At 45.2% G+C, this 14719-nt stretch overlaps 1 protein-coding gene across 1 annotated transcript in view; it reads left to right on the plus strand.

The window, feature by feature from the left end:
* Window positions 1–14719, plus strand: part of ASPN (asporin) — a 267913-nt gene that overhangs the window by 107654 nt on the left and 145540 nt on the right. The window contains exons 2-3 of the mRNA XM_069643870.1: window positions 7851–8138; window positions 9207–9319. Coding sequence (XP_069499971.1) covers window positions 7874–8138; window positions 9207–9319 — 378 coding nt within the window. The 5' untranslated portion in view covers window positions 7851–7873. The remainder of the gene's footprint in view (window positions 1–7850; window positions 8139–9206; window positions 9320–14719) is intronic.

The following is a 14719-nucleotide window of genomic DNA, read 5'->3' on the forward strand; positions in this document are numbered from 1 at the left end:
TTTAAGATGGTTCATCAAGTATTTGCGCTTAAGCATCCTCCCGGTGATGGAGTATGTTGGAGCCTGGCAGCAGATACCCTGAGGAAGGAGACTACGTCAGCTGTGTGGCAATTGTAGACATGTTTTAACTGCCTGTGAGAGGGCAGCAGATGTGTATTTAAAGGGGTAGGAGCGTTTCTGTGCATCACCAGGGACTATTGAATTGGACCAGTTCTGGTCTACGATTATGTCAGCAGAATCCTTGGTCATTACCGCTGCAGCAATGTATGTCTGGGAGAGGATCCAGCTCCAATTTCTCCATAAGAAAAGTGAGTAGAACAGGATTTACAGGTTGTTTCTCTTTAAACGTATGTGTTCATTAGTATATGGGAGTTAGTAATGTCTATTTAGCTCATGGACTCAAATATGTAAGGAGAGATTTATTTACCCGGATTTCTATCTTTTGTATATTGAGGTTGTTATTTATTATAGGTGTTTATGAACTGTTAAATTAACTGATGTAGTAATGTCTGTTTAGCCCGCTGACTAACCCAATTGACATCAAACGTGTAAGGAGAGATGAATTTGTATGGTCTTTTATTAATTTTTATGCTGATGAATTGTTAAATTAACTGATGTATCAGTTCAGGTGAGACCAGGCGTGCAGAGCGGCACCCTCGAGCAGAACAGGATGGTAGCAACGGTACTGCTGCTACCATCCTACCCATTCCCATTGAGCCCTTTGGGGGCTCAAATGGGAATGGGGACGTACCGGCTCCAGGTCACGCAAAGGGAAATTACCAGGCCCTCCAAGGTTGGAATGGCCCGATAATTCCCCTTTTGCAGGGCCCGGAGCTGGACCCGAGTTTGGGCATGGCTACCTCCAACCTGAGAACCAGTAACTTCGACAGTATTTTCGAAAAAATGCATCTTTTTAGCAGTCAACCTTCCCAGCAGAGGTAAGTAGTAATGCGTTAGTCTATTTTAGTAGCATTATTGCATTTTCCATTTGTTTTTTAAATTTACAAATCAGAATGTCCCTAACACTAAAATGCTACATATTCAATGTAATACAACTCCCTTACATAGCTTACCTATATCCCGATATTCCTTTAATCTTTTTCCTTTTGTACTGAAAGTCCCAAAAAGACAAAAAAACATACAGTACAATTAATGATTAATATTTTTAAAGTAGAAGGTAATTTTAGTCCATCGAAAGGCCCTTGAAGGTGAGATTCAAACTGAGCTTCCAAGATGCTCCCTTTTTTACTGTCCAGCAATCCAGCACTCAAGCCTCTAAGCAACCATGACCATGAAGCAGCAAAAGGCATAGATTATCTTGGAACATCAGTATACATCATTGTGTGCTTGGCTCCATCTTGGCAGGACTTTAGATAACGCAATATGTTGGCAAAACATTGCACATACCCATGTGCATCTATTGCTACTCTGTGAAAAAGATGGAGTAATACACTTAATTTTTCTTTATGCCTATCAGTAAAGGGGAGGGGAAGAAGCATGCAATGGACACTGCTCACAAGGAGAATATTTGCCAGTTTAAGTAGCTTATTGTTTGGGCCTGTCACCAACCAATGAATATTAGTAAGAATACAAAACTGCCCACAGTATGCCCTGCTGGAAAGTTAAGCTTTTCTGGGTGGGTTTTGACCCACCCTGAGGGATAGCTGTGGCATTTCCAAAGATCTAATTCTGCCACAGGTCTCAAGAAGGTGCTTGAAGGCCCAACATCTAATTGAAGGGGAGTTCAACCAGCCAATCGGAGTGCCACAGTGCTACTGAAACAGCTTTAAGTGTTTTTAAAAGGACACGCTTGCTTCCTGTTTCCTATGTGGGGTTTCTTTGTCTATCGATTTTGGAGTGGAGCAGACAGGCTCCCAGATTGTTTGTTTTGGGTGCTTTTTATAAGTTTAGCAGGGCTTGAGAATGTGTTGCTTGAGTGTATTGGTAGTGACGCTGTTAATGTTTCTTGATCCATGTTTTAGCCCCTTGTGTCTGTTTGTCCATGTTCTTTGGGATCCCTCTCTAATTTTCCCTTTTCTCCTTTCACATGTCCCTCTTACCTTTGTGTCACCACAAAAAATGAAACAAAACAAAAACGTTTGTAAACACCTTTCTTCCTTTCCTGCGTTGTCAGAGAAACCTTTGTGTGTGAACCTGAGCAGTCTTCCTGTGCTGTGCTCATTCACCTTCCCTACTTCATGTGAGTTTAATGAACACATGCCCATTGTGTGAGCCTGAGTGAATCCCTCCATTTGTCTTTGCCACTTGTTTGGAATTCGCCACATCGACACCTTAGCCACATTATGCAACATAAGCACATTTGTGCACCGTGGCCATAGGCAACATGTCCTTTTATCCTTAGGGAGTGCTGGGGGAGAAGATGAGGAGCCCCTCTGTGTAGTACTACTACTCTATGTAAGAAGGTGAGGGGGTCACCCCGTAGGGGTAAAACGAGTTTACAGAGAAGCAGAAGGATGGTGAAACACAGCATGAGGTGGGGGAGATGGTGGTTGAAGAAATGCAGATCGTGGTTGAGGTGAGAGAGGGGGACTGGGGAGAGGGTGATGGGGCAGGGGGAGTGAGAGACAGAGCATAAGGCGGAGGAGGATGTGGCTGCCATTCTCGAAGAGGCTGTGGTAAACATAGAGACACCCAAGGAGTCTCTGCACAAGGTGGTTGAGTAGCTTAATCTTGTAGTTGGCGGGGAAGAAAAGGTGCTCCATGAGCAGCATAGACAAGTAGGGCGCAGGCAGACGATATGCTCCCTCTGTCAGAAGACACTTCATGGGGTAATTCAAGTAAGTGTGCACTGGGCACCTCCTTATTGCACAAGCACTTTAGAAAATGGCACTATGATCTGTTAAATGAGTCACATCGCGTGCCACAGATGATGCTAGTACAGTACCCTCCTGCAGCAGTCACAGTAGTTGCTGGTGAGTGTCAGATGACACTCTAGCTAATTACTTGTCATGCTCTAACAAAAGAAAGTCATCTTCCACTGATTCCGAGCCAGTCTAACCATCTCTCCACCCCCCCATATCTAGCCCAGAATGGCCTGACCCAATGGCAACACAGACTATCAGGACCACCTTACCACCACTAACGTTGCAGTGTACTGTTGGTGTTTATTGAATTCATAGCTTGGTGCCATTTGCGCTAGTGATTTATGCCATAGAGAAGCTCATTCTCCTGCACCACACTGCCCGTCTTCAGATGTATGGATCAGAGAGTAGTAAGGAGTGGACATGGTGTATTCGGAGAGTGCAGATAGAAGCATTAGTGGTTTCACTGGTTGGTGGAGCCAAATAAAGTGAGGCAGAAGCTTCAGTTTGCGAGCACAGTACCAGGACTTGAAGAGTGGCGCCATTATCTGGTAAAGTCAAATAAATAGAGGATGGCAGAAAACAGTAATCTACTTTTGCAATGCACTCAACAACTACTGTCAGAGTCTCTGTCAAAGTCTCTGCCACTTTTCACTGTGCCACTCTATCCACGTGACTGTAGCTGGTGTGCATACAAATACTGATCACCGAGGTATCTGTTGAGTGGTCTTCCATGAGATGGGCCTGCTCTTTTCTCTTGGCAAGGACTGTTTGCTAACAGGGCTTGTGAAAATCTGCGACTCAGCAAGATTCTTTGGCATAGTAGTGTGGGTTGGTAGTATAAATGTGCCCAATGCCTACATTTTAGGGGTCTCAGGCTGCCCCTTGCTCCTTTCCATTTGCTAGGCCTGTGGATGGTGCCATCCCATTATAAACCATAGGGGAAAGGTGCCCAAATTGGTACCCAGCTTCCATCGTGAGATACCTTTGTTTTGCATATGGCAGGTGGCAAGATGTTCTTGTTGCTTTTCCTCCATAAAACACCAAGTGACTACTGATATAGGCAGGGGTAGGAATTGACCTTACCTTTCCTCTTTCTTCTTTCTTGGGGTACGCTTGGAGTTCTTTGCAGTGCAAGTTGCTTTGGTTTTGTTGACTGAATAGCCGGTGTTGTTGATGAGACTGACTACAACGTTGTACTGCCAGTATGTGTTTTTTTCTGATTGTTATGTACATGGTCCATGAGTTTGTCAATGGCTGCACCCTCTTCGTCTGTCTCCGGGTCCCCCTTTCTATCCCTGGTATTGTCGAAGTAGAGATTTCTGAGTCTCAGTCTTATAAAGCCGTTCAAGTGGCACAGCGAGTGGAGCTCGTTTTGACATCCCTGCACTAACTCAGGTTCGAATCCCGGTGAGGCCAAACCCAGCCTTTCATCCTTCCGAGGTCGCCGTGGGTAATAATAAGCAGCGGGGTTCTTAGCGCTATATAAATGCCAAATTATTATAAAAGTGGATGGACAATACACTTTATCATATTTTTCATCGTCATGTAATTCCAAGGGAATCAGGGGTGCAGAATGTTCAGGAACCATTTCTTTTTCCCCATCCATTGGATTGCTGTTTGTACTGCTGAGCGGATGTCATATCTTCTTCCTCGTGTGCCTCAGTTCCTCCTGGGGTCCTCATTGCTTTGGCCTTCTCCTACACCTAGTAAATGGATGTGGAGATTGCAACGTGTTGACCTTCTCCTCTGCCTACTAAGCGTACCTGGGGTTCTCAGTGCTCTGGCTGATCCTATGCCTAGAAAATGCACATGGGGTCCTCATTGCTTTGGCATTCTCCTACACCTAGTAAATGGATGAGGAGATTGCAACGTGTTGGCCTTCTCCTCTGCCTACTAAGCGTACCTGGGGTTCTCAGTGCTCTGGCTGATCCCATGCCTAGAACATGCACATGGGGTCCTCATTGCTTTGGCCTTCTCCTACACCTAGTAAATGGATGTGGAGATTGCAACGTGTTGACCTTCTCCTCTGCCTACTAAGCGTACCTGGGGTTCTCAGTGCTCTGGCTGATCCTATGCCTAGAAAATGCACATGGGGTCCTCATTGCTTTGGCATTCTCCTACACCTAGTAAATGGATGAGGAGATTGCAACGTGTTGGCCTTCTCCTCTGCCTACTAAGCGTACCTGGGGTTCTCAGTGCTCTGGCTGATCCCATGCCTAGAAAATGCACATGGGGTTCTCAGTGCTTTGGCTGATCCTATGCCTAGAAAATGCACATGGGGTTCTCAGTGCCTTGGCTGATCCTATGCCTAGAAAATGCACATGGGGTTCTCAGTGCTTTGGCTGATCCTATGCCTAGAAAATACACATGGGGTTCTCAGTGCCTTGGCTGATCCTATGCCTAGAAAATGCACATGGGGTTCTCAGTGCGTTGGCTGATCCTATGCCTAGAAAATGCACATGGGGTTCTCAGTGCTTTGGCTGATCCTATGCCTAGAAAATGCACATGAGGTTCTCAGTGCTTTGGCATTCTCCCACACCTAGTAAATGGATGTGGATATTGCAACGTGTTGACCTTCTCCTCTGCCTACTAAGCGTACCTGGGGTTCTCAGTGCTCTGGCTGATCCTATGCCTAGAAAATGCACATGGGGTCCTCATTGCTTTGGCATTCTCCTACACCTAGTAAATGGATGAGGAGATTGCAACGTGTTGGCCTTCTCCTCTGCCTACTAAGCGTACCTGGGGTTCTCAGTGCTCTGGCTGATCCCATGCCTAGAAAATGCACATGGGGTTCTCAGTGCTTTGGCTGATTCTATGCCTAGAAAATGCACATGGGGTTCTCAGTGCCTTGGCTGATCCTATGCCTAGAAAATGCACATGGGGTTCTCAGTGCTTTGGCTGATCCTATGCCTAGAAAATACACATGGGGTTCTCAGTGCCTTGGCTGATCCTATGCCTAGAAAATGCACATGGGGTTCTCAGTGCGTTGGCTGATCCTATGCCTAGAAAATGCACATGGGGTTCTCAGTGCTTTGGCTGATCCTATGCCTAGAAAATGCACATGAGGTTCTCAGTGCTTTGGCTGATCCTATGCCTAGAACATGCACATGGGGTTCTCAGTGCTTTGGCATTCTCCTACACCTAGTAAATGGATGTGGAGATTGCAACGTGTTGGCCTTCTCCTCTACCTACTAAGCGTACCTGGGGTTCTCAGTGCTTTGGCTGATCCTATGCCTAGAAAATGCACATGGGGTTCTCATTGCTTTGGCCTTCTCCTACACCTGGTAAATGGATGAGGAGATCGCAACGTGTTGGCCTTCTCCTCGGCCTACCAAGTGTACTTGGGGTTTTCAATACTTTGGCCTGATATTATGCCTAGAAAATGCCCATTTAGTTCTCAGTACTTTGGCCTTCTATCATGCTTCATAAATGCATGTGGGGTTTTTAGGGCTTTGGCCTTTTCATAAACCTACAAAATGCATGTGGGTTTTACTGCACTTGCAGTCACAATTCTGCCCCTCAACCGACCAAGAAATGATGTGCCTCCAGCCCTCTGTAAAATTCCAATCTCGTTCCCTAACACAACCTATTCATTCTACTATATCATAGCAACAATCCCCTTCCCTAATAATCACTGCTGCTGAAACTTTAAATGCCAACCATCGACCGTGCCAGGTTTCTACCCACCCGTCTTTATATAGACATGATTTTACACCGGCTAGAACCTCATATCTCGAACCTGAGAAAAAACCTGTAAAGTTTGAATGTGTTGAACCCTTGCGCATTGCAGTGTTAAGTCTAGCAAGAACACTCCCACCTGTGACTATTTTTTCAGCAGGCAGCAGCACCGAGCTCTCAAAAAAAGATTTCCCAATATACATACAATTTCCTTTCCCCAGTCAAAGATCATGTAACCTCAGTTCCTGTGATATCAATGAGAGGTTAAAATGGTTGCATGTAGTAATGTCACTGTGAAAAAGTTGTCAGGTTCTGGCGACTTTTTCCTGGCTACCAAAATTCTTTCCCCAAATATTCTAGGAGGGGTATGAATATATATTGTTACCTCCAGTCCTAGAATATTTGGGGAAAGTGTTTGATAGCCTGGAGGGCGCATCATTAATGCATTTTTTTTTAAAGTCGCCAACCTGACGACTTTTTTCATGGCAACATTATTACCTGATAATGTTAAAATGTTGCACTAGCCCTAATTGTTGTGTTCACATGATGTAGCTTTCAAAATCTCGTTAATATGTACAAACTTAATACTGCCATGGGACCCATTTCTCAAAAGAGCTTGTTAAGGACCAGCAACACAGTTTCATAGGGAGCACAGCTGCTGACCCACCAACAACTGCCTTTCCCTCCTTAAACTGTATCCTGATTGTAATCCTCGATGCCCCCTCTCTTCACGTCCTTGCAAGTATGCCGTTACTAATCCACCCTTGTTCATGAAGCATGTTATTGTGCCCACTCACGGTATCTCTTTGGTGTACAATCCTCCTTGCTTCATAGCTATGTGTGCTCTGTATGTCACCCAGAAGCTGCACCCAGGTCGAGGTAAGTGGCTTCTGTTGCCAAGCGGTGTAAGAGCATGTGAAGAAAAGAGATAACTGATGTCCATGTTTCTGTTTGGAGAAGCGCAGACTGTTTCAGACAAATACCACAAAATGTATGTTCCCATGAATACTAGATCCTATGTTAACCTGTTAACCAGAAATGTAGCCAAATCAAACACTGTTCGGCCAAGCCAGAGACATCTGGGACTCTTCCGATTAAATTAATACAAAAGAGACATAATAATGATACCCTGGCTCTCTTGTAGCCTTGCACTCTGCCTATTTCCTGCAATGTGGCAATCTTACACCCTCCAGTTAATACAAAATGTCCCACAAAAATGTCGCAATAAATAAAGGTTTGTGCCGCAATATTTGCCATTTCATGCTGCAAAATTTGCCATTTCATGCCGCAAAATCCTGTAAGGTCTGGTTACTAATACTCTCCATATGTTTTCTTTATCCAAAACAGGACTTTGCCGCTGAGAAGAAATCATGAAGGAATACATGTTTCTGCTCCTCTTGGTTGTATGCTCTGCGAAACCGTATAGAAAGTCTGCACAGTTCATGGCGAAGGCTCCCCAATTCATGATCATGAATGACATGATGCTAAATGACGAGGATGACGATGACAATAATGCACTCTTTCCGATTAAAAGAACAGTCACCCGGCGGCCTGCAAAACCCACCACAGACATGCCCCCAGTGTGCCCTTTTGGATGTCAGTGTTACCTAAGGGTTGTCCAGTGCTCCGATTTGGGTAAGAAGACATATTGTAGAAGGAGCCGTATTACTTGAAACTGCTGTAAGATACCAGACATGTACATATACATACACACACACGTGCATGCATGTGCATGGGCACACAAACACACACACGTGTACGCACGCGCACACACACACACACAGACACAAACATACATTTATATGTATATCTCACAAGTTCTGCTTTCCGTGAGAGTCTTGGAGGCTTACATACTAGAGTTTTCCTGTTACCAGTTACATAGACTGGCCTCACTGAGGACCAGTCTGATTTGTCCTGTGATTTTTAAAGTAAAGGCTTATTAGAAGCAATATCATTTATATTACTAGAAAATCCTTATCTGACCTTATCCCGGACAAACTGCAGACTTTCTTATAAACATTTCAAGAGTGTGTTAACTACTTTCAATGGGGCTCACAACAAGTTTGCCGGTATCCTGGCGGTAATTGCAGCGGGACTCCATGAAGGTAATTGTAGCATTTTTTGGCAGTGGGGGCCTGATTTGCCAGCAGGTCAGGGCCGGAGGTAAATTTGTGCCCCATCGGCAAACTCGTGTTTTCCAGTACAGAATAAATACTGGTGGCGGAATTATACCAGTATTTTTCCTGTACCAGGAAACCTGTAATGAGACCCAATGTCAACAGAAAGCTTGGATTAGCACACACACCGCTTCGCTAGCGCCTTCTTTCCGAAAAAGACAGGCCGCTTGCTGCAAGGGGGAGACATCCAAACCAAAACTTTTGAAAGCCATGGACTTTCTGAGCCAATAAAGTTGTATTCTTTTTTTCTGGGCCAGCACGAATATTGCTTCTGAGAATTTTCTCAAACATTTCAGAGACATGGCGGGGATACTGCCAGATGCAAACTCGTACCAGGCTTAAAGCTCATGAAGCATTAGCCTCTTCGTGCTGTAAGCCCAGCCTCCACAGCACCTCTATTGCCTGAGAGTTTACACGTTATCAGTTTGACAAAGGTTAAGCCAAATTTATAGCAACTGCATTGTGAATAGCAGTGACTAGTATACCTAATGACGTACTTACTTATTGTTTTCCATTCATTGAACAGGCCTAACGTCGATCCCAAACAAGATCCCCTCTGATACCCGGTTATTAGACCTACAGAACAACAAAATCAAAGAGGTCAAAGAAAATGACCTTAAAGGGCTCACTTCTCTTTCTGTAAGTACCACTTTGCATTTACAAAACTCTGTTCTAGCAATGAAACGTTGTCTGAGACACACATCTATTTTAGTGTTCCTATGTTGTCCAGAGTACAGGAAATTAACATTTCATAACAATGCTCACCTGTCATTATTCTCAACCTGTTTTACAGCCGAATGTATGCTTAAAAGCTCACTGGGATGTCAAGGAACACCTGCTGGATTCCTATTTGGCTGGAAGGCACTTGGTTTTACGTGTACATCGCCTATTGCCTTGAAACGTGTGTACAAGTTAATGCTTATGAAATGTGTGGTGTGATCAACAGAGAGAATTATTTTTCAACACCTTTGTTAAAAAACAACGGAATAGGTTACAATTAAAACTTACAGGGCCTAGAGCTTTCCAACTAAAACTCCAAAGGGGGGACTGTACTAAAAGTGGCAGGACACGTTTACTCAATGCTATGTAAGGGCCAATCTAAAGCACAAACAGGATTTCCTAATCTAATTCGCATCCTGAGAAACATAGCGCGAAGCTTGCTTCTTGGCACAAAGGGCACCCTGCCCACTCCTCAACCTCTCCGTCCCATGGATATAGCACCTTGCTTTCTTTTTGACTTCACCCACAAGCAAGCACTTCTCCCCTCTAACTTTAGGGTTCGATTCAGGTGTAGATACTGGCAGCCCCGTTTTCGAAAAATCGTAAATTTGAACGTTGTCGGACACCGGCAACGTTAGCACCTACATTCTGGGAGGCCCCCTGCATGCAGTTCTAAATATCCATACCATCTGGACCCATATGCATGCGAACCCATATGCAGCGAACCACCTGACTGTTTGGGTTCCAGTTCAGGGTCCACAAACAGTTTGTCTTTTCTCTGTGAGCTGTCAGCTGATGTATGTCTGTAGGGGCTGAGGCCCAGCCCCCAGGCCGGCTGCAGCAGACTGCCTGTGCCCCTAGGGTGGGGGGGGCAGGTCATTGTGAAATCCCTGCCTGCCTGGTAACTTCCTCAGAGTGCTTAGCACTTCGTTGTTATGTGGAAGGGTGAGGTGATTGTTCACACCTCATTCTTCCCTTGTTTTGTTGTTGGGAGAGACTGCATGTCTTTGTGGTAAGTGAAGGAGAGGGCAGGCCAGGGTGAAAGGGGAGTGCTGCCCTTCTCCTAAGCCTGGCTGGATGGTACCAGCAGTTACCCTGCCTCACTGTGGGAGGCCCTGCAGCATTGCCCAAAAGGTAGAGTGGGCACAGAAAGAGTAAACATGTGGAAAACTCGCTTATACGCTTTCTATTTTCCACTTCGTCTCGTGGAAAAGTAAACGCTGCCCGCAAATATGCTTGAGCAGGTGCAAAACCGAGGCAGATGCCATAGGAACCCATCTGCGGTATACCTGCATACACATCTCATGCAAGCAGACAATGAGGCGCACTCACAAGACAGAGGAGGACTGCACAGCAGAGATATTACCTCAGCTCTGCGCCCCTCCCCCCGACGCAGGCCTGGAGGCTAAAAATCCTTACGCCTTGCTTCTACCTACTCCATTTAATGTGCTGCCCCATTTAAAATAAGCATGCAAGGAAGAAGGCATGGAGGAAAAGTATATTCTGCTCTGCCGGGGTAACCAGGCACTAGAAGCATTATGCCTTGCTTTTACACTTTAATTTACCGTCAAATCCATTACAAAATGACGGTTACAGGTCTTTCCATCAAAAACGTTCCATCGAAATTAAAATGCATCGAAACGTATGCAACGGAAAAATGTGCATCGAATGCATTTATTTTTTTGCTATTTTGGGATTTATTATTTTTCTACCCCCTGTTTTTTACCCTTAAAAACCCACTCCAAACAAAATTAACCCTTTACCCCACAAAAATATGCATTCAATGCTTCGATGGAAAAAGTTTAGTTGGAAACCTTTTCGATGGAAAGACTGCATACCCAAAATGACCTCCTTTATTTTGGGCTTGTGATTATATTGTTACAAAGTCATTGGCGTTTCTGCTGATCGGCATAAAGGTTCTGTTTTTATCATCTTTTTTTTAAGCAGCAAAACTAAGTATACTATACAATGAAAATGGGAACAGGGAATACAGTAAGAGGAAGGAAGAAGTGACTACACCTACCCACCATAAAGCAACAAAGAACAAAGTACCTAAAAACAGTACTTTTCCGTCGCAAAACAGACTCATACCCTCATTTTAAATGGGGAGAAACAGGAAAAGAAGATGTACAAGCAATGCGCAATGGTTTTACATCTCAATGTCCTACTCTGTCCCATATCCTGCAGTGACCAGGCATAGGAGGGGCCCCAGAGAGGAGGTAACATCTCTACCCTGCTGACCCCCTACATCCAGTCTATGTGTTTCATTTATTTTTGTTATCATTTGAGTCTTTACTGAGTGTGGACCTAGCTTTGGGAAGCAACAGAGAACTTTACAATCATAGGGGGCAGAACATGGTGAGGGAAGCAGAGAAACAAGGGAGCAGGGAGCTTGCAGCGGATGGGGAGGGAGGGCAGTTTGGTTGCAAGGTATCTACAAGCAATCAGGAGAGGAAATAGTGGGGAGCAGACCACCCAGTCTTAGGTAGGGTAGGCAGTGGAGGGTGTGTGGACCTATGTGTTAGGGAGGAGCCATTGATTGAAGAGGAGGTTCTTGAGCCCCTATCGGAAATTATAGAAGCAGGGGGTGAGTCTGATGTTGAAGGGGAGGTGGTTCCAGAGTCTTTGGTTGTAGCCAGAGAAGGCCAGTCTTGTGGTTCTTGCCTTGGTGCACCAGCCGAGTTCAAGTTGTACATGTTCTTACTTTTGGTGGATCGTAGGCCTCTGAGTTTCTCAGTGAGGAGTTTAGGGTGACAGCCTAGTCGATGATGAATTTGAAGATGAAATGAGCCTGCAGCAGGAGCCAGTGCAGATTGATGCAGGTCGGGTGATGTGGTCCACTTTGCAGAGTCCTTTGATGAGATGTGCTGCAGGATACAGGACACACCTCAGGGGTGCCTGTTTAAGGCATGCATGACACTTTCAAACATGCGTAAATCAAATGGATTCCTGTGGAATCCGCCTTGGTTTTGCATTGGTGGAAACCATAGGAATATACTAGTACACACTGTCTACAAAGCTTAATGTGCAAGCTTTCATTACTTTTTCACAAGATAGAGAGTAAAATGAAAGGGTAAATCGAGTTCTCCTCTCTTTACTCCTTCCTTTTCCTTTGTTAATGTTTAAAACATCATCTAAGGTACCCAACCGCACGTAAGTGGTAACGTTAATACTGTGGTGTAACCTATATTTTGTTATTTACAAAGATATTTGTCTCTTTCATTGAGGATGTGTCCTGTGTGTCATATTAACTCACACTACTTTCCTGATGAATACAAGTGCACCTTTGAACCATGTTTGATGGCTTACATTGCCCATATGTTTCATGGGCTTGTAAAGGATTACTATCTGCTACAGGTCAGGCAGCCCAAGCTTTTAGGATGTTTGTCACATAATGAAATAATGTGGTTAATCCATCTCAGAAAGGGTGGTCTGATAATCAGACCCCACCTTCATGAAGCTCCATGCTAAAAGGATAGTACACACATGTGCCCTGCAGCACCAGTCTTCAAGCATCTGCTGCCCTTGCTCTGCAATGGCTCTGGGCAACTTGAAAGGTCACATATGCCGTATCAGACAGCTGCTGCGACTCAAAGTCACTTTAGACAGCGGTTGTATTTAACTACTGTGCTTTGATCTAAAACATACTAATTATGGCCCTATCCATCAGGTAGTAGGGTAAAATCTAGGAATAAGCAGTACCTGGTTTTGGTATGGTAACTGATACTCCACGCAATTATTGCAGCCACATCAAATTGGTATCATAGTGGCATCCGTGAGGGCACCAGGTCCGTGCGGTGATGGCCATGCGGATCCCTGGCTAGCCTGCCCGTCTTCACCTCAGCAAGTGAGACAAAAGTCAGGATGCCAGGCCTGCTTTGATTCTCTGGGCAGATAGCTGATACCTCCCTTCCAGCACAGGAGTCCTGAGCAGGAGATCTCCTGGGAAACATGCTTGAAAGGAGCCTGCACATAACAAAGGCTTGCCTCGCACCAGGGTGTTGCAAAACAAAGGGCCTTTGAAAATGCAGGTTTGAGAAAGCTGGCATAGTTAGAGTAGCCAGGAAGGGTGCATTGGACTTTTCGGAAAGGTTCCTCCATCTTGCATTTCTGTGGGCATTTCTCTCTTTCATGTCCCTTCCACTTCCTACAGAGAAGAACCTTTGGGTACGATGCAGCAAGGCAAATGTCACTTGTCACAATGACAGGGATTGTACAACTTAAAGCAGGCTTGCTTTTGTCCAAATCCTTGTGCTCTTTTATCTTGAAAAGAAAGGGATTTCCCAATCCTCCCTTGATTCATCTTGAGGTGATATGCCGCGAGGCGGCTGGCAGACCATGTATGTAATGACCTGCCACCCAAGTTAAGGGCCAGAGCCCACTGAGGGTCCCTTAACGAGGGCAAAGGTGCTGTTACCGAAAGGCTCGGGCTGGCGCTAAGGGGCATATCGCCATTAGCACACATATAGTTATCTACATGAGTGCTAATGGTTGTTGTAAATAAAAGTACCATTTGATGCGCAGCACATGCAGCGCAGTGCTGTTGAACAGGAAGTGCGCTTTCAATGTTAATGGCGTTAGACGTCATCAACATTGAAAACAGGCTTCCTGAATAACAGCAGAGCGTGGTGCTGGGTAGTGCTTCAAAATTAAGTTTCTATTCTTAATTAAAAAAAACACAGCGATGAGGTGGCAGGGGGATAATGGAAGGGGGCGCTGGCAGCCCAGGCAGCTCGGAACGGGGGCTTGTACCATACAATACAGACCGCGTTCTGAGACTCCTGATTGGCTGGCACCCCCTCGGTAGGGTGGTAATGGACTTTAAGAAGAGAATAATAATTCTTGGACCTCTATTGGGAGTGCAGTCAATTCCAAAGCCCACCAGTTGTTAGTTGAAGATAGTGCTCCAAAGCTGAGGCAGGCTCTGTCCCCTAATCATCCCCAGGGAATAATGAGGGTTACTGCTGTTGGACCAAAGCCTGCACTCTGCCAGCTGTACTTGAACCAGGCACTTCACTCGAGGTGAAGGGCCCCTTCAGGTGACAGCTACGCTCCCTGAATAGGGAGTAAAGAAAAATCTGAGTCACCTTGCCCCGGAACACCTAGGTTGGGCACGCATCACTTATAGAGCCCAAAGCAGCTGGATTCCTGTCTTTCTCCACTTCAACTTAAGCTGATTTTACCATATTCGAAGCTTCAAACCACACAGGATCTGCAGTGCTGCCTTTGGCACTCTTGTATGTCAAAATGCTGCTTGCATCCATCAAACCGGTTTATTATCGCAAAGCATCAGCAGAGCGTGTGACCTGTTCAGCTCAT

This window comes from Ambystoma mexicanum, chromosome 2p (assembly GCF_040938575.1).
Source record: "Ambystoma mexicanum isolate Mex_15411 chromosome 2p, UKY_AmexF1_1, whole genome shotgun sequence".
Classification (NCBI taxonomy): domain Eukaryota; kingdom Metazoa; phylum Chordata; class Amphibia; order Caudata; family Ambystomatidae; genus Ambystoma; species Ambystoma mexicanum.